The sequence below is a fragment of the Schistocerca cancellata genome, chromosome 7 (assembly GCF_023864275.1).
Source record: "Schistocerca cancellata isolate TAMUIC-IGC-003103 chromosome 7, iqSchCanc2.1, whole genome shotgun sequence".
Taxonomy (NCBI): Eukaryota; Metazoa; Arthropoda; class Insecta; order Orthoptera; family Acrididae; genus Schistocerca; species Schistocerca cancellata.
This window is the reverse complement of record NC_064632.1, coordinates 372049460-372067866: the sequence shown is the minus strand read 5'-3', so window position 1 is coordinate 372067866 and position 18407 is coordinate 372049460. Positions and strand designations below refer to the sequence as shown.

At 39.7% G+C, this 18407-nt stretch overlaps 1 protein-coding gene and 1 long non-coding RNA gene across 2 annotated transcripts in view; one reads left to right on the top strand and one right to left on the bottom strand.

Moving 5' to 3' along the window:
• Positions 1 to 18407, bottom strand: part of LOC126092046 (protein unc-80 homolog) — a 1190994-nt gene that overhangs the window by 66256 nt on the left and 1106331 nt on the right. Inside the window, exons 60-62 of the mRNA XM_049907452.1 lie at positions 13883 to 14067; positions 2825 to 2990; positions 2471 to 2674 (exon numbers count right to left, since the gene is read on the bottom strand). Of these exons, the coding sequence (XP_049763409.1) occupies positions 2471 to 2674; positions 2825 to 2990; positions 13883 to 14067 (555 nt within the window). The remainder of the gene's footprint in view (positions 1 to 2470; positions 2675 to 2824; positions 2991 to 13882; positions 14068 to 18407) is intronic.
• Positions 1 to 18407, top strand: part of LOC126092048 (uncharacterized) — a 124475-nt gene that overhangs the window by 80694 nt on the left and 25374 nt on the right. The gene's annotated exons all lie outside the window — the stretch shown is intronic.

Below are 18407 nucleotides of genomic sequence, written 5' to 3'. Positions count from 1 at the left end.
CAAAAGCCATTTTCTTTGTACCCTCCTCCAATGGTCCCATAGATTAGTACCAATTATTATTCCTGCCTCGTTACCAGTAGAACTAGTAATGTGATTTGCAAATAAAGTCCAAATTCGGTTACTCTTTGTAAGTGTTATCACAATGGTCCCACTAATTATGCCTTTCAATATTGAGTCTGGTAACCAGATGCTGTTTAGTACATATATCAATGCATTATTATTATTATTATATCAGTGGGATTGTGGAAACATCACGTCTATTACCGTCATGGAAACAGCGTAATTTGAAACTGAACATTTCAGAATTAGCGGTGTCAGGATGAAAAATGCAGAACAATATCTGTCAGATATCTGTGCGTTAGGTGGAACAGCGCACAGGACTGATGGTGTGTTTATACTATTTGTACTGTCCACCAGACAGGGACTAGCTGCATGAGGATTAATGCGCCCATGATGGACTCCAATGTACGTGCATACATGTATCGAATTTTCTCATAGTAAACCTCTAAACCAGTGTGGCAGACATATGGCATACACAAACAATGAATATGTGGATATGCTTGTGGTCCCTGGTGCATCTGATAACCGGGCTGCTGTTACCACTCACGAATATGCTGCTAGATATCCTCGTCGATGCCATCCAGATAAAAATGTGCTTCGTCGTCTGGAGCTGCACCTTCGGGAGTCAGGTTCTCTCCTTCCACCATCATGTGACAGAGGTCATCCATGGACTCGCTGTACTCCAGCTACTGAGGGAGCTATTCTGGAGGTCATACACCAAGAACCTAAGCAAAGTACACATAGCATAGCAAGGCAGCTGCATGTCTTGCAACACATGGTCAGTAACGTGCTGCATGAGCATGGGCTGCACCCCTATCATTATGCTTTCATGCAACACCTGCATCCTGCAGATCACCATCAGCAGATGCAATTCTGTGAATGGTTCCAACAACAACAGGAAGCCAATGATGGCTTCGTGAACACTGTAATATGGCCATATGAAGCAGCATTCACTCGTGAGGATGTCTTCAATATGCACAATGGTGTGAGGTTAACCTGCACGTCACCCGCGATTGTGGATATCCAGTTCGCTTTGGTCTCAACGTCTGGGCTGGAATGTTGAAAGACCGGTGTTTGGGCCCCTACATGTTGTCTGACCAGATGACTGCATGAAGGTATCATGCATTCCTCTCAAACTATCTGTCTGCTACGCTGGAAGGTGTTCCACTACATGTTTGGCAGAGGATATGGTTCCAACATGACAGTGCACCTCCATACTCTGAAATTAATGTGAGACAGTATTGGGACAGAACATTTCTAGGGAAATGGCTCAGACTTGGAGGTCCAGTTGTATGGACACCATGTTCACCTGACCTAAATTCCATGGTTTTCTTCCTGGGGGGGCACCTGAAGGAGCATGTGTACCCTACTCTGCTGATGAATGTAGAACAATTGGCAGTGCTTGTTCCTGATGCTCTTGTTACTGTGGATGCAGCTTTGCTACAAAGGATCCAGACCTGTATGATCCGGCAGGCTGCGCAATGTTTGGACATGCAGGGAGGTCACTATGAGCATCTTTTGTTCTGAAGACAATGTATTCTGTTGTGAAGGTCATGCGGTCATTAATATGGACATTATTATTATCACTGGTTGCTAATATGTGACACTTGAGCATTCATATTACATGTAGTATAAATGACAAGTAGATGTTGTGTTATTGTACTGTGCTATCATCTTCAGCATCTCAAAACTGACAATGTTTTTGTAGTTATTCTGTCCTATGACAGGTCATTTGTTTCAACAGTATATTTCTTATTTGTCTAACAAGGTATTTGTTATTTTGAGCGTTACAAAATCTTGTAAATTTAGGATACATCTGACATAAGAAATGGTGTATACTACAGTACAAAATGTCAAAATGAAATTAGCAAATTAAAAAAAAAAAGTGCTTCAATCCAGGATCGAAACCTCGACCTCTTGCATGGTAACCCAAAAATCTACCCACTGTACCAACTTGAGAGCAAGACTAATATGTGCTGACAGAGACTGTTATTGTACATACGGTTACAGTGTCATCAGATTGCCACTCTTTAACGTCCTTTTTCTGCCAGATGTACATGCCAGACGAAATGGAAGAGACATTTTTTTTATCACTCGCATGTGAGGAGTCACGCTGCGAAGCCCGAGTGTGCGAATTTCGCTTCACCCTGTATGTCTACCTTTTGTAACCAGTGAAATTCACCAAATCAGAAAAAGACTAAAATCACTATGTTACAATAATATATTATAATACATATTAATATATATGACATCAGAGTAAAGAATAAGTTCATCCCAATGGAATGAAAAATATTTTGTCTTGTCCATTAATTGAATCAGCTGAGTATTTTCACACTGAAGCTCAAATAACTAAGTAAACAGCATATTGCAGCCATTTTGAGAGCAGATAAAAAGTGATGCATAGAAATACCTCTGTGTTTTTGTGATTGGGGTAAACTGTGGCCACCAGCTGCATCATTGTTGCTTTTATTATTGAATTCTCTAGAACAGCCCAATTCACCAGTTAACAGATCTGCTATTAGAGAAGATCGACCTGGCCTTGAAGTGGTAGTTGCGGGTTCTGGAACTGGAGGGTCAGCTACTGTTGTAGCATGTCTACTTTCCCGTTGATCATCTGCATATATATAAAGAATAACTCACTAAAATTTCCTGTTAGGTAACAAAAAAATATTTCTATGTCACATGATATAAAATAAAACTGGATGCAAGTGCCACTGCCCATTTCTATTAATCTTTTGAAACCAGTAGTTTCAGGTATATTTACCATACTGATTATCCTCTAACTCTTCCTTTAGTTCTTTCATTTCATGAGCTAAGTCCATCAGCAAAGACCCGCGCCCTTTTGGCGTGGGTAAATTTAGTCCACGCAGTTTTTCTCTGATAATGTGTTGCAGATGTCTTTCTTGATCTGATGCTGGAGGCTGATTGACCTGTAAACAATCGCACTGTATTAGAAAATATCACTATTTAAACAGACTACATATACTGATGCTCGACCAGAGATGCCTGGAATATTTTTCTGTATCCTCACCATCTTCTTAGGCTTTTCACATTTCTTATAACTGAGATTATCATTCTGGTCTGTACAACTGTAACTTCACAATGACAATGATGCTCAACCTTGAGTTTGGTGAAGGATACTGTTATTGGATGCATTCACTGGAGCCACAAAATCTTCTTAACATCAAAATGGAGGAGGAGCAGAGGGGATGCAAAGAGAAAGAGGGGGGGGGGGGGGCTAATTTATGTGGACTGATGTTCAGTCTGATATAAATAGCATCTGTTCAACTACTGTGATTTTGAATATTTTCATTAGCAACAGGGACCCAGAGTAAACTTTGTTCTAACTGAAAGAGCTTCTACCAAAATTAAAAATTGCACTTTAGACAGAACCATATTTTTGAAATAATATGCACTGGCATTTTCCATCAAAATTAAAAGGCTTTTAAAATATGAATTTCTGATATAAATATGAGAAGCTTAACAGAAAAGTGATGAAAATAACCTCTCTAATGTGATGTCATCATTGCCCTAAATTTTGATAATTACAGTTTTGAATCAATAATATGCAGTACTGAATATTTATGTAAGAATATTATAAAAATGAAAGTTCATGTATGTTGTATGTGCGGATGGATATGTGTGTGTGTGTCAGTGTATACCTGTCCTTTTTTCCCCCTAAGGTAAGTCTTTCTGCTCCCGGGATTGGAATGACTCCTTACCCTCTCCCTTAAAACCCACATCCTTTCGTCTTTCCCTCTCCTTCCCTCTTTCTTGATGAAGCAACCGTTGGTTGCGAAAGCTTGAATTTTGTGTGTATGTTTGTGTGTCTATCAACCTGCCAGCGCTTTCGTTTGGTAAGTCACATCATCTTTGTTTTTAGATATATTTTTCCCACGTGGAATGTTTCCCTCTATTATATCCATATCATTAATTTGAAACCAACAATTACGTTTGTTATTGTCACTGTTGCATTTCGAAATCTTTTCTTTTCTGTTTTTGCCACTAGTTTCACTTTGTATTCACCTTCTCATTTTTACCGTAATCTACTATACAATTTTATCTCACCTATATATACTCAATAATACGTAACCCACTTCCAAACCATTACCAAAAAAAAAATTTTTTTTTCCACTTTCAACACTACCGCTGCTATAAAATCCACCGTTTCAGTTCACAAACAGTTCCTTTCACCTATTAAACAACCTATTCAGCTAGTTCTAATAACTTTTGCTTTATTTCCCTTTCCGTTTTTCCCACATCACTGATCATTTTTAGCTGCTTCCCACAGATTTTAATGTCATTATTTCTTCGACAGACAATTGTTAGCCTCATTTTCATAATCTGCCACCACAGAACCACTCCTTTTAATACATTTACACGCAGTTTTTTCGAAATTTTCCCGAATTTCTCCACCCTTTAATGTGTTTTGGCAGCAACACAACCACCTAACCTTTGTGCACATCGTTGTCTACCAACCTAAGTTCACCACACCTAAGGTAAGTCTTTCCGCTCCCGGGATTGGAATGACTCCTTACCCTCTCCCTTAAAACCCCTTTTCATCTTTCCCTCTCCTTCCCTCATTCCTGATGAAGCAACCGTTGGTTGCAAAAGCTTGAATTTTGTATGTATGTATGTGTGTCTATCGACCTGCCAGCACTTTTGTTTGGTCACACATTCATAGAATACACAAATAAATTAATATATCTAAAAACAAAGATGATGTGACTTACCAAACGAAAGCGCTGGCACGTCGATAGACACACAAACAAACACAAACATACACACAAAATTCTAGCTTTTGCAACCAACGGTTGCTTCATCAGGAAAGAGGGAAGGAGAGGGAAAGACAAAAGGATGTGGGTTTTAAGGGAGAGGGTAAGGAGTCATTCCAATCCCGGGAGCGGAAAGACTTACCTTAGGGGGAAAAAAGGACGGGTATACACTCGCACCATCTTTTCGTCTTTCCCTCTCCTTCCCTCTTTCCTGATGAAGCAACCATTTGTTGCGAAAGCTAGAATTTTGTGTGTATGTTTGTGTTTGTTTGTGTGTCTATCGACCTGCCAGCGCTTTCTTTTGGTAAGTCACATCATCTTTGTTTTTAGATATATTTTTCCCACGTGAAATGTTTCCCTCTATTATATTCATATCACAAATAAATTTATACATACACATTTCTTATTTGGGCCTTATATCTATAAAGTATTTAAATTTTTTCACATATTTACATGGCAGACAGCTCTGTACAAAATGTGTGTTAGTAGAGTAAATGCCACTATAGAACACAAAAAATGATTAAAGCTGAAATGGGTCTATGACAGGGAATCGCGCTGTTCCATATTATTCATCATAACCATGGAGAAAACTGATAAAAATATTCAACAGAAATTAAGAAAGAATTCAACAAAAGCTATGTTTTTTTGCAGATGACATAGTAATGTTGGGTGAGGAAAAACATGCAAAGGCAAGTACATGTATGGAACCATGAGATAGAAAAATCTACAGAGAGTAAACACAGAGAAGAGCAAAACAGAAGTTCTGACAAAGGGATGGACATAAGGAAGGAAGGGTTCAGATGACACTGAATGGGAAATTTTGGAAGTGGTCAAAAGTTTAAAGTGCATACGAAATGTGATCACAAATGATAGTAAAATAGCCAACGAAATTTGATACAAGAACACAACAAGCAAACAGCTTCTATCTGAATGGTTTATTCTGTGAAACAGAGAAATCCCAAAGGAATGTAAAAAAAGTTCTATGTTCAACATATCATGAACCATTCCTAGGATATGAATGTGGTATATGGACTGTAACACAAAAGGATGAGAGACAAAGGCAGGTAGCAGAGACAAAATTCTGAAGTGTCAAATGCACAAAAAAGAAAAAAAAAAAGCCACTTCAGGACAAGACAGAAACAACAAACCTAAAGTGGTATAAATGTGAGAATGGGACAGGAGAGAGTACAAAAAGACAAAGCTTTTATGGGAAGATTAACAGGAAAGAGACCACATGGGAGATCTAGAAAGAGCAGGGCAGATACAATAAGGAATCCACAGGAATGAGGGGAGGAAATCCAGAAGCTGTACTTAAACAAAGAGAAGAGTGGTGGAGAAACAGACAAAAATGGAGGTCTTTGATTCACAAGCCTATCTGGGAACCTGGAAATGGGTGATAAAGAAGAAGAAGAAAAAATTGCGAAATCTTAAGAATAAGGTTCTAGATTTATATTTATAACTCACGTGTAACCTCAAAGTGTATGCTGGAGGGCACTTATGCCAATATCATTTTTCCCACACCTAGTCCATTTGTAGATGATTTGCTGAAAGAATAATTGGTGGAAAGCTTTTGTATAGATGTAGTGAATAAGACAGTCACCTACTTGTGGGCCAGCCACAAGAGGCACCCTTGATTTGGCACTTCCATTTGTTTGTTTAACAACACTTCATGGAACTAAAGAGTGAGAACTTCTTTGCCATAATGAAGACACAACTCACCTTGTGTTGATTAATTTTGAAGGCAAAAATTCTGGTAAGATTGTTTTCTACACTGGGAGAAGTTATCCTTGACAACCGCATTGTGTCCTGAAATCTTTTATGCCATACTGACTAGAACTGCTTCCAAACAATTTGTTTAATGGTTTATGAACCGTGTTTTTATGAAACAGTGATTTTGACTGCAATTTATAAGACTGAATGACTTGCTTCTCAACAATGGGTGTCTTGTAAATAAATATTGTGTTATTAAGAGTTCTACAAGTGCTAATAAATTTGTGTGCTGTAACAGCAGTGTCACCAGGACACACATGCACATAAGTAGTTTGGAAGGTTACTAAGCCTGAATTTCTCTATCAGTATCATAGTAATTTCAGACAATGGAAAATCCAGGATGGAATAATGGCAATATTATGAAAGGAACAGATTGCTGTTCACCATGTAGGGGAGATGTTGAGTCGCAGACAGGCAGAACAAAAATACTGCTAAGCAAGTAAGCTTTCAGCCAATAGCTCTTCTTCTCAAATAGACAAAACACACACACACACACACACACACACACACACACACACACACACACACACACACACACACACACAAGTGACCACTGTCTCTGGCCGTGTAGTCGTGTGTATGTGAGTTGTGTTTGCATCAATGTGTGTGTGTGTGTGTGTGTGTGTGTGTGTGTGTGTGTTTTGTCTATTTTAGAAGAAGGCCTTTTGGCCAAAAGCTTACTTTCTTAGCAGTCTTTTTGCTGTGCCTGTCTGCCACTCAACATCTCCGTCCTGTGGTGAGTAGCAATCTATTCCTTTATAATATTGTCATCACTGTAATTTTGTGAGATATGTAAAGTGGGGGGTAATACACTACCTAACTCTTAATAGAATGTGCATTTTTAGAATTTTAATAGTAAGTCCATCTAACTCCTCTCATGTAGTTTCTCAGTGATGTTCCAGAATTTTTGAACATATCAATGATGAAACATGCAGTTGTTCTTTGACTATTCTCTGTTTCATATATCAAACCTATACAGTAGAAATTCCATAGTGATAGAAAATACTCATGAATCAATACATTATTCAGAAGAGAGATTTGTGAACTCTCTCATGTTGAAATGCATTACATTTCGTTGGAATCATTTCTATAAATTTTAGTCTGCCACTTGCACTTTCTTCAATGTGTGTTATGTGGTCATTCTATATTAAATAGTTTGGAATACATATATTTAAATATTTAATGATTATGACTATTTTCAGTGATATATTGACACTGTGTAGTAAAAAAATGTGAAATGGGGCTTTCCACCAATTTCTTCACAAAATGACATTTCTCTGCACTGAAGGTTATGTTTGAGTTACAACCATTATCTGCAGGGGATTTCACCCCTCCACCTCCCATCCCATCCACTGTACCTCTGTACATGAGAAAACCTCATGACATAAAACTACCAAATATGAAAGAAAATCCATACATACCACAAGTCCAATAAATATAAGACTATACAAAATTTTGAAACTGTAGCTCTTGTGTGCCAGTAGGACCTCAAAAATTGAGTGATATTATTTAAGAAAAATACTGTTTGAGAAATTCTTGTACTACAGGATAAGGAGACTGAAGTGCAATTAAAAGTAAAAGATAGTATTAAATCGATGGCATATTGAGGCCAACAGGCTTGTTGCAGTGCTAACACTGGTTCCCATCAGATCACTGATGTTAAGTGCTGTCAGGCTGTGCTAGCACTTGGATGGGTGACCACCTGGTCTACTGAGTGCTGTTGGCAAATGGGGTGCATTCAGCCCTTGTGAGACAAACTGAGGAGATACTTGATTGAGAAGCAGTGGTTCTGGTCTTGTAAACTGCCACATGGCTGGGAGAGTGGTGTGCTGACCACATACCCGTCCATATCCACATCCAGTGACGCCTGTGGGCTGAGGATGACATGGCAGCCGGTCAGTACCACTGAGCTTACGTAGCCAGTTCAGGCAGAGTTTAGTTTAGTTTTTATTACGTAAAAGAACAAAATGAATGGAAAACAGTATTTTATTTTTCTTATTTCAGTGTGGTCATCTGCTTATACACCAGTGATGAGTCAGAGACAGCTGGTTTGAATCCTGGAAGAAATTTTTATCAGTAGTATTGGGCTGGTTATGCAAAAGAGGGGTGGTACCATGTAGTTCCTGATCACTGGACTTCATGTCAATATCTTGGATTAAATTGCAAACCTCTTGAGATTGTCTCATAGAGTGAGGACAAATGTAATATTGATAGTGACTTGTCTATTGGATGGTGCCAATCAGCCTGGTGGTCCCCTTGATGCTATTTAAAAAGAATAGTCTATGTAATGGGACTGATTTCACCCTCTGCTTCTCTCTCTCAGTATGATCAACACAAACATGACACTCAACTCTACAAGCACTCATCACAGTCAGCTACACTCAAATATTGGGAAGAAAATATGTCATTGTGCACTAGGAAAGGAAACCTATGAGTTAGATGGCTGGGGGTCTCTGAGCTAACAATTCCGTATAATTTTACTTTCACTTGCAAATATGCATTCTGGTTGCATTATTGTAGCACTTTAATGCAACATTGTTAGACAATCTTTATTAAGTTTGTACATTCTTTATGATACCTTAGGCTTTTCCCAACTTGCATTTCCTTCCTTCTTCAGCCATTATTTGCAATTATTTCCCAAAGATAATTTGAATTGATTCACCTTTGTTACAAAATATTTTGGAGAATTTTTTTATGTTCACCTTTGTAATAACATATTTTGTATAAAGATTCTTAAGCATGTTCGGTTATTTTAAAAATGACATATTTTCCACAAAAGATACTATTTGATGAAACCTTTGTTTCTGTAACCATTTTCAGCAAAATTCCATCATCTGATACACATGGGTACAATACAGTGATATGGGCATACTATTTTCACTAAAATCTAGTTTTATGTTTTCCTAGCTCACTGAAGGCAAATACTAGGAAGTGTTCTTCTTAAAGAACACAGCTAATTTCATTCCCTATGCTTGCCTAACTTGGGATCCACTTCTAAGGCTGCATTTTCTTCAGATGTACAGATGTGTGCTCTTCGTTTCTATTCTGGAGAAAGCATATCAGTTACTACTGCCTTTTTATGAAACTATCTGCCGCTCATCACCTCAAGTAGTGGTCCCTCCCCTCAATTATTACATATACTCCACATAAATTTTTGGCTGTCAAGCACAGTACATTATAAGATCTTAAAATACCAGATTCTATTCTCAGCTGCCACTTTACTAAGATGCATCTGTTCGCAAAATCAAACAATGGAAAAATGTAATAATTTTATGAAAAGGATAGTTGCTATTCACCATGTAGCAAAGATGCTGAGTCGCAGATGGGTACAACAGAACAACTGTCACAATATAAGCTTTTAGCAAATGAGGCTTTTGTTAAAAATAGACCACACACACACACACACACACACACACACACACACACACACACACACACATGCAAATGCTACTCACACACACATGGCCACAGTCTCTGGCAGCTGAAGCCAGACTACAAACAGCAGCACATGGTGGGAGAGGCAACCGGGTGGGGGTAAGGAAGAGGCTGGGGTGGGGAGCAGGAGGGCTAGCAGTGAGGGTGGGAGATGGTAAATGCTGCTGGGGGATCGTGCAAGAACAAGGTGAAGAGAGGGTAGGGTAGCTAGGGGGAATCTTGAGGTTAAATGGAGGGCGAGGGAGAGGGGTAGTAGGAAAGCAAAGAAGTAAAAGCACCGAGTGTGTTGATGGAATAGATGGCTGCATAGTGCTGGTATGGGAACAGGGAAGGGTCTAGATGGGCACTGAAAATGACTAACTAAGGTTGAGGTCAGAAGGACTACAGGAACATAGGATATACTGCAGGGAGAGTTCCCACCTGCACAATTCAGAAAAGCTGGTGATGGTGGGAAGGATGCAAACAGCACAGACTGAGAAGCAGTCACTGACATGAAGAACATCACGTTGGGTGGCATGCTTGGCAACAGGGTAGTCCAGTTGTTTTTTGGCCACAGTTTGTTGGTGGCCATTCATGCAGACAGACAGCTTGTTTGTTGTCAAGCCCACATAGAATGCAGCACAGTGGTTGCAGCTTAGCTTGTAGATCACATGATTGGTTTCACTGGTAGGCCTGCCTTTTTTTTTGCACTGATGTTTGTCACCAGACCGGAGTAGGTGGTGGTGGGAGGATGTATGGGGAAGGTCTTGCATCTAGATCTATTACAGGGATATTGATCCATCAGTTTGCATTACCTTAACATATTCACCAAGTAGTTATGATAATATATTGTACTTGGAGTCTGTCATGGTGGCATGCCTGAAAAAAATATTCTTGGTTTTCGAGCTGAAATGTTCTGCTTGAAAACCAAGAAGATTTTATTAACACAGATATACTCTTGGAACTGATTACTAGTTCTACAAGAATATTATATTATAAATTTTGAACTCTCCTACTTTAATAGGTCATGTATCGAATATAATGAATTCAAGGTTTAATGTTTAGTAGTCCACATCGGCTGTACAAGTGATTCACTCTGGGGTATACTGGATATTACATTTTATTTTTATGTGAATTGTTGTTATTGAGCTTGCCACATAGTTTGTGCTCACATGTGTGTGAAAGCTTGGATAAAACATATTTGGATTCAGACTGCTGAGAACTACACTCCTGGAAATGGAAAAAAGAACACATTGACACCGGTGTGTCAGACCCACCATACTTGCTCCGGACACTGCGAGAGGGCTGTACAAGCAATGATCACACGCATGGCACAGCGGACACACCAGGAACCGCGGTGTTGGCCGTCGAATGGCGCTAGCTGCGCAGCATTTGTGCACCGCCGCCGTCAGTGTCAGCCAGTTTGCCGTGGCATACAGAGCTCCATCGCAGTCTTTAACACTGGTAGCATGCCGCGACAGCGTGGACGTGAACCGTATGTGCAGTTGACGGACTTTGAGCGAGGGCGTATAGTGGGCATGCGGGAGGCCGGGTGGACGTACCGCCGAATTGCTCAACACGTGGGGCGTGAGGTCTCCACAGTACATCGATGTTGTTGCCAGTGGTCGGCGGAAGGTGCACGTGCCCGTCGACCTGGGACCGGACCGCAGCGACGCACGGATGCACGCCAAGACCGTAGGATCCTACGCAGTGCCGTAGGGGACCGCACCGCCACTTCCCAGCAAATTAGGGACACTGTTGCTCCTGGGGTATCGGCGAGGACCATTCGCAACCGTCTCCATGAAGCTGGGCTACGGTCCTGCACACCGTTAGGCCGTCTTCCGCTCACGCCCCAACATCGTGCAGCCCGCCTCCAGTGGTGTCGCGACAGGCGTGAATGGAGGGACGAATGGAGACGTGTCGTCTTCAGCGATGAGAGTCGCTTCTGCCTTGGTGCCAATGATGGTCGTATGCATGTTTGGCGCCGTGCAGGTGAGCGCCACAATCAGGACTGCATAAGACCGAGGCACACAGGGCCAACACCCGGCATCATGGTGTGGGGAGCGATCTCCTACACTTGCCGTACACCACTGGTGATCGTCGAGGGGACACTGAATAGTGCACGGTACATCCAAACCGTCATCGAACCCATCGATCTACCATTCCTAGACCGGCAAGGGAACTTGCTGTTCCAACAGGACAATGCACGTCCGCATGTATCCCGTGCCACCCAACGTGCTCTAGAAGGTGTAAGTCAACTACCCTGGCCAGCAAGATCTCCGGATCTGTCCCCCATTGAGCATGTTTGGGACCGGATGAAGCGTCGTCTCACGCGGTCTGCACGTCCAGCACGAACGCTGGTCCAACTGAGGCGCCAGGTGGAAATGGCATGGCAAGCCATTCCACAGGACTACATCCAGCATCTCTATGATCGTCTCCATGGGAGAATAGCAGCCTGCATTGCTGCGAAAGGTGGATATACACGGTACTAGTGCCGACATTGTGCATGCTCTGTTGCCTGTGTCTATGTGCCTGGAGGGATGTGATCATGTGATGTATCTGACCCCAGGAATGTGTCAATAAAGTTTCCCCTTCCTGGGACAATGAATTCACGGTGTTCTTATTTCAATTTCCAGGAGTGTATTTTCCAGTATGTCATGACTTAATGTTTCAGAATGGGCTTGAATATCCTATTACACTAGATAATGACAAATTGTTGAAATATAATCAGAATAAATATTTTTAACAATCATATGCAGAATGACTAGTACTTTTAATGAGTATAAAACTTTTGACTCTATCATGTCCACTTTTTGACATGTTGCTCGTTGATGCTTGTCTTGAGATCTTCAGTCAAAAGTCAGCAGAATGAGTGGCTAGCATTGTCCAAGATTCACCTACCCGTAATAGGGTGTGAATCTTGGAAAATTATAGCCACTTGTGCACGTGAAATATTAGAACAACCACTAAATGATCATTGGCAAAAGATCATGAAATGAGGTCCTATAGGCAATACATCATGTAAAAGAAAAACACTAATTCAGTATCTGTCATACTTTTGTACATGTAGCATATGCCATACTTACTGTATACAGTATACTTTAGAAAAATAAAGATGCTTAGAGAATATTTATTTTGAGAACACTGTCTTATTGATTCAATACATATATTTTTATCTCATATTTATGTGGAAATTATTGATGCTGATATACAACTTCAATGTCTAGATAGAATTGGAAGAATCCTTAGTCACAGTAGCTTCACCAATTTCTCCACAATTTTGTAGCAGTATTATGAAGTGTAGTTTTATATAAAACTTTGATGCCACATATAATATTTTAAGACAGAATTATCTTGACAACTAGTCAACACAAAGACTATTTGCTGCTTGTTACGCAAATTCACAGCACTGAACCACTAAAATATTTTAGGTTATACAAGTAAAACAGACAGCATAGTATCACTACCACAACTTAACTGTGTTATGAACTGATTTCCAATAATTCATGAGGAATAATAAGAAGCAGTGATGGGCATTAACCAATATTCATCAAAGCTTTAGCTAACATTACACATTCTTTAATAAGCATTGACTAATGCTAAGCATGTAATCAGTATTACCTATCTTAAGGAATAACAAACCACTGAATTTCAATACACAAAACACTGAAGACTCAACCAATTACAACCTTACTTTTATGATCCTTGCATGTTGTTTTATTTAAATGGTAACAAGTAACGTGAAAATTTTTTGTTCAGTTTAATTTTATGCATAACTGTATAGAAACAGGATGATTACTATAAATGATATTATGATATTTGATACAGTAAAATATGAGGAAAATTATAGCAATGAAACTAACCTTTTGATGCAAGAATGGCAGCAGGAGGATGAATAATGGTGTTCTCTGGGTAACAACAAAATCAAGGAAGTTCCAAAATATTAGTCCTCCTTCATTGTTCTGTCCAATCTCTCTGATAGTACGTGCTATTCTTATCCAATCTGTCACTAACTCACTCTCAAAACATATGATCATGATCTTGAGAGCTGAAAACCAGGTTTTGTTATCAAACAAATTACTGTTATAAGCCGTACAATTCTATAAGAAAGATGCAGATATATTATGAATTCAAACACAAACTCTCTCTCTCTCTCTCTCTCTCTCTCTCTCTCTCTCTCTCTCTCTCTTACTCTCTCTCACATACACACAGAAACACAAACACACTAGGCTACATGTTTACTGATTGCTGCTCTCTTGGATCGGCATCCTATATACTTCGGCCATTACTCTTACTATCACTTCACTCTTTTTGCTATTTATGCAGTCATCACAGGGTGCAGTGACAGTAGTAGGATTGGTACTGCCTGGCTGCAAACTACTGTTTTCATCTCCTCACTATTACTATCAAACATAGACCACACTGCAGGTGAACTCTTTGCTTTTTCTTGGCTCATGCAAGGTTCAATGCCTAACTAAGTTGTAGATCACTATGTTTGTCAATTAAATCATCTTGAAACCTAATTTTAATTATCTCTTTAGTAATACAATCCCAAAAGAATACAGTCTAAGTACCTTGGTTTTATTGTAATCTCTAGTTGTCCAGTTTTTGTACTACAGTCAGACATTGCTGATTTGGTAGTCTGGCATAATTCAGTATGATATATGTTCACAGAACCTTTTTTCTTTTGTGCATACAGTTTCCCAAATGGAAGTCTTGCTGCTTTGGCAGGGGATTTGGTGGACCCATGGTTTACAAAGGTGTACATGATACTTTAGTGAACCTAGTAGTATCCAGGTCTTTCAAAGTGAGCGAAATAACATTTGAGATTATCTCACTCCAAGGGTCTGCTAACTTATCTGGACAAATAGGATGTGTGTTAGAGATTTGTGCTCTCTCTTTCTTACTGCTGTAGTCTAGGTGCAACCTGTCTCAACACACGCCTTATATGCTGCCTGTTGTGCCCATTCCTGTGGAATGTTGCCTCAAGGTGCTACAGCTCAATTGGAAGGCTGTCTTGGTCATTGACGGATCAGGCCTTTTGAACAAGTGTGCATAAAATTTCTTCAAGCTGTAAGTTGTGGTGACTGCTGAAGACATGTAGATACAGACCTTTGTGTGTAAGCTTTCTGTACAAATTGTGTCTCAGATTTACCGCTGGTTTCCAATTCACCAGTACATCAAGAAATGGGAGGATGCCATTCTGTTGCACCTCGATAGAAAACTTTATGTTGAGGTGAAGCGAGCTGAGCTGATTGACCAAATCAACCAAGCTGGCCCATCCATGCTACCAAATGACAAACATGTCACCAACTTAATGGCAGAAACAGGTTGGTTTTGGTTGCTTTGTTCTAGGGCCTTCTCAAACTTTTTGATGAACAAATCTGCCACCATCAGTGGCAGAGGATTGTGGCAGAGGATACCCATGGTGATGCTGTCTGTCTGTTCATAATAATTTCCATCCTTTTGGGAAGGTATGATTAAAGAGGGCACTGAATTTAGAGTCCAATACTGTCTAATTAACAAGAATAGTTACTACAACTGCATCAGTTGTGGAACCCTTCATTGTACCAATTTAAAAAAAACACAGCATTGTCATATTGTGCAGTCTGCACCCGATGGCAAAGGCACAGAGCCTGACTACTGCAGTTTGCAGCTGGGCATTACCACCAATGCCACCACCCACCGCAAGCAACAGCTGCATATATAGTGAAGGAGTTGAGTGACAGAGGGGGGAATGGCCAACATATATAGGACACCGATCTGAGCCAAGCAGTATTCATGAAGAACCACTTGATGATGGCAGTGAGTCTGTTCATCAAAATATCACGGAGGACTTACAATGTGACACAGGCAAACACCCAAAATTCTACAAGTTAGAAATACACTAAGAAAACATAATATTGCATAACATTTTCAAAATGATAAAATTATAAATATGAATCAAAAGGATGGTTATCCAGAAAGCTGGTTTCCCAAGCTGACAAAATATCACAGACCATTCATAATGAAAGATGAATTCCTGTTATAAAATCATTCACAAAGGAGGATCATACTGACATACCATCATTTCAACACTACACGGGTTCCCATATGGCAGACATAAAAATAGGTATCCTTGCCATTCAAAAGCAGCTGAAAGAATTGAAAATGAATAAGTCACCAGGTCTAGATGGGACCCAAATATGGTTTTACAGTGAGTACTCTTCTCTATTGGCTCCATACTTAGCTTGCAGTTCTTGAGAATCTCTCACCAGTTGGAAGTCTCAACTGAGTGGAAGAAAGTGCAGCTGACTTCCACATATAAGAAGAGTAAAAGAACAGACCCATAAAATTACTGACCAATATCCTTAACATCAAACACTGGTTTGCTGCAAGAATTTCTTGGCGTATATAATAAATTTCCTCAAGACAGAAAAGCATCTAGCCACAAATCAAAATGGATTTAGAAAGCACTGGTCCTGAAAAAAATTAAGCTTCTCCTTCTCTTGCAGTTATCCTGTGAACAATGGATGAAGGGTAACAGTCAGATTCCATATCCTTAGATTTCCAGAAAGTGTTTGACATAGTGCCACATTGCAGGCTGTTAACATATGTCAGAGCTTAAAGATTATATTCTCAGATATGTGAGTGACTTGAAGAATTTTTAAGTAGTAGAACAATGTATGCTGTCCTGGATGGTGGAGACAAAGGTGCTGTCATGAGTTCCCCAGAGAAGGATGAAGGGGACCACTCTTGTTCTCTATATACATACCTGATCTGAGAGATAGGAAGAGCAGCAATCTAACTTTTTGCTGATTATGCAGTAATGTATGTACAGTGTTATCTTTAAAGGATTATAGGAGGAACAGGACAATCCAAAGAGAATTTTTATTTGGTGTGATGAATGACAGTTTGTTCTTAATGAGCAAAAATATAGACTAAGGCAGATGAGGAGGAAAACAATACTATAACATTCAAATACAGTATTAGTTGATGCAGTAATGTTGATCAAACCCCTAGGGTTAATGTCAGAAGGTGATGAAAATGGACTGAATATGAAGGTCAGTTGTAGGGAGGGTGAATGGTTGACTTTGATTTACTGGGGGAATTCTGTGAAAACATAGCTCATCCATAAGAGAGAGAAAGAGCACATACTGTACACTCGTGCAACCCATTCTTGAGCACTGCTCGAGTGTTTGGGATCCTCACCTTATCAGATTAAAGGCAGATACAGAAGGAATTCAGAGGCTTGCTCTAGGTTTGTTACCAGTATTATGGAGATGCTACATGAACACAAATGGGAATACCTGAGGCAAAAGGTACTCTTTATTACGGGAAACACTACTGGAAAAATATGGGAACTAAAATTTGTGAAAGACTGCAGCACATTCCTAAGACCACTAACATACATCTTGTGTAAGGACCACAAAAACAAGATAAAAGAAATCAGGGCTTGTACAGAAGCATACAGCTAAGCGTTTATTCCTTGCTCCATTTGTGAGTGGAACAGGAAAGGGAAATGTCAGCAGTCATTAAGGTACACTGTTCCATGCATCAGACAGTGATCTGCAGATACAGATGTAGATGTAGAAAGAGCATCCAGGTTTTGGTTATTGTGTACAAACATCTTAAGTTCTTACATTGCCACTATTATCATGGCTGAAAATGACAGTCTATTCTGTCAAACAGTGCAGTGAGGACTGTGATAAAATTTTGTGAGGAAAAAACCTAGCTCTGATTTCAATTAACAATACAGGTCAGATATCATGGACAAGCTGACAGCTTGTTGGTGACAAAGACAAATTTTCATAGGTCACCTTTTCATCTATGATGAAGAGTGAAGCAAGCAGCTATCTATAATCAGTTATGACTTTAACAGGAAGACACTATTCTGCATTCTGGATAATTGTTACTGTATGATTGTGGATCCCAGCAACTATTTCATACAGATATCCAGAATCTTGCTGCATAAAAAGTTCTCTGGGAACTCTTGTCATTTTATTTATAAAATATGTACCATAATAACACCAAAGAATTTGAGAATCAAAATCAAAATCAAATGTAGAGGAACAAATATGACATTTCTGCAGTGATACCAAACAATTGTGACAACTTCTTGGCTGGAATCCTCACTGATAGTGAAATACTCTCATGAAGCCAAGCAGATAACAATGCATCAGTGGTGGAGTGTATTTCCATGCAAGAGCCCAATGAAGTATATGGCTGTTATGGAAATGGATCTAATCAAAGGTTTGGAACACAAATGGGAAGCTGCACATTGATTCCAGTCAAGACATGAAACAGTGAATACTGCACTACAGAAATTGGGATTGATTATTCAGAGCAAGTGATACAGGATGCTCACTGAATGTGGCGTACTGATGACAACGACGTCATTTACAAACA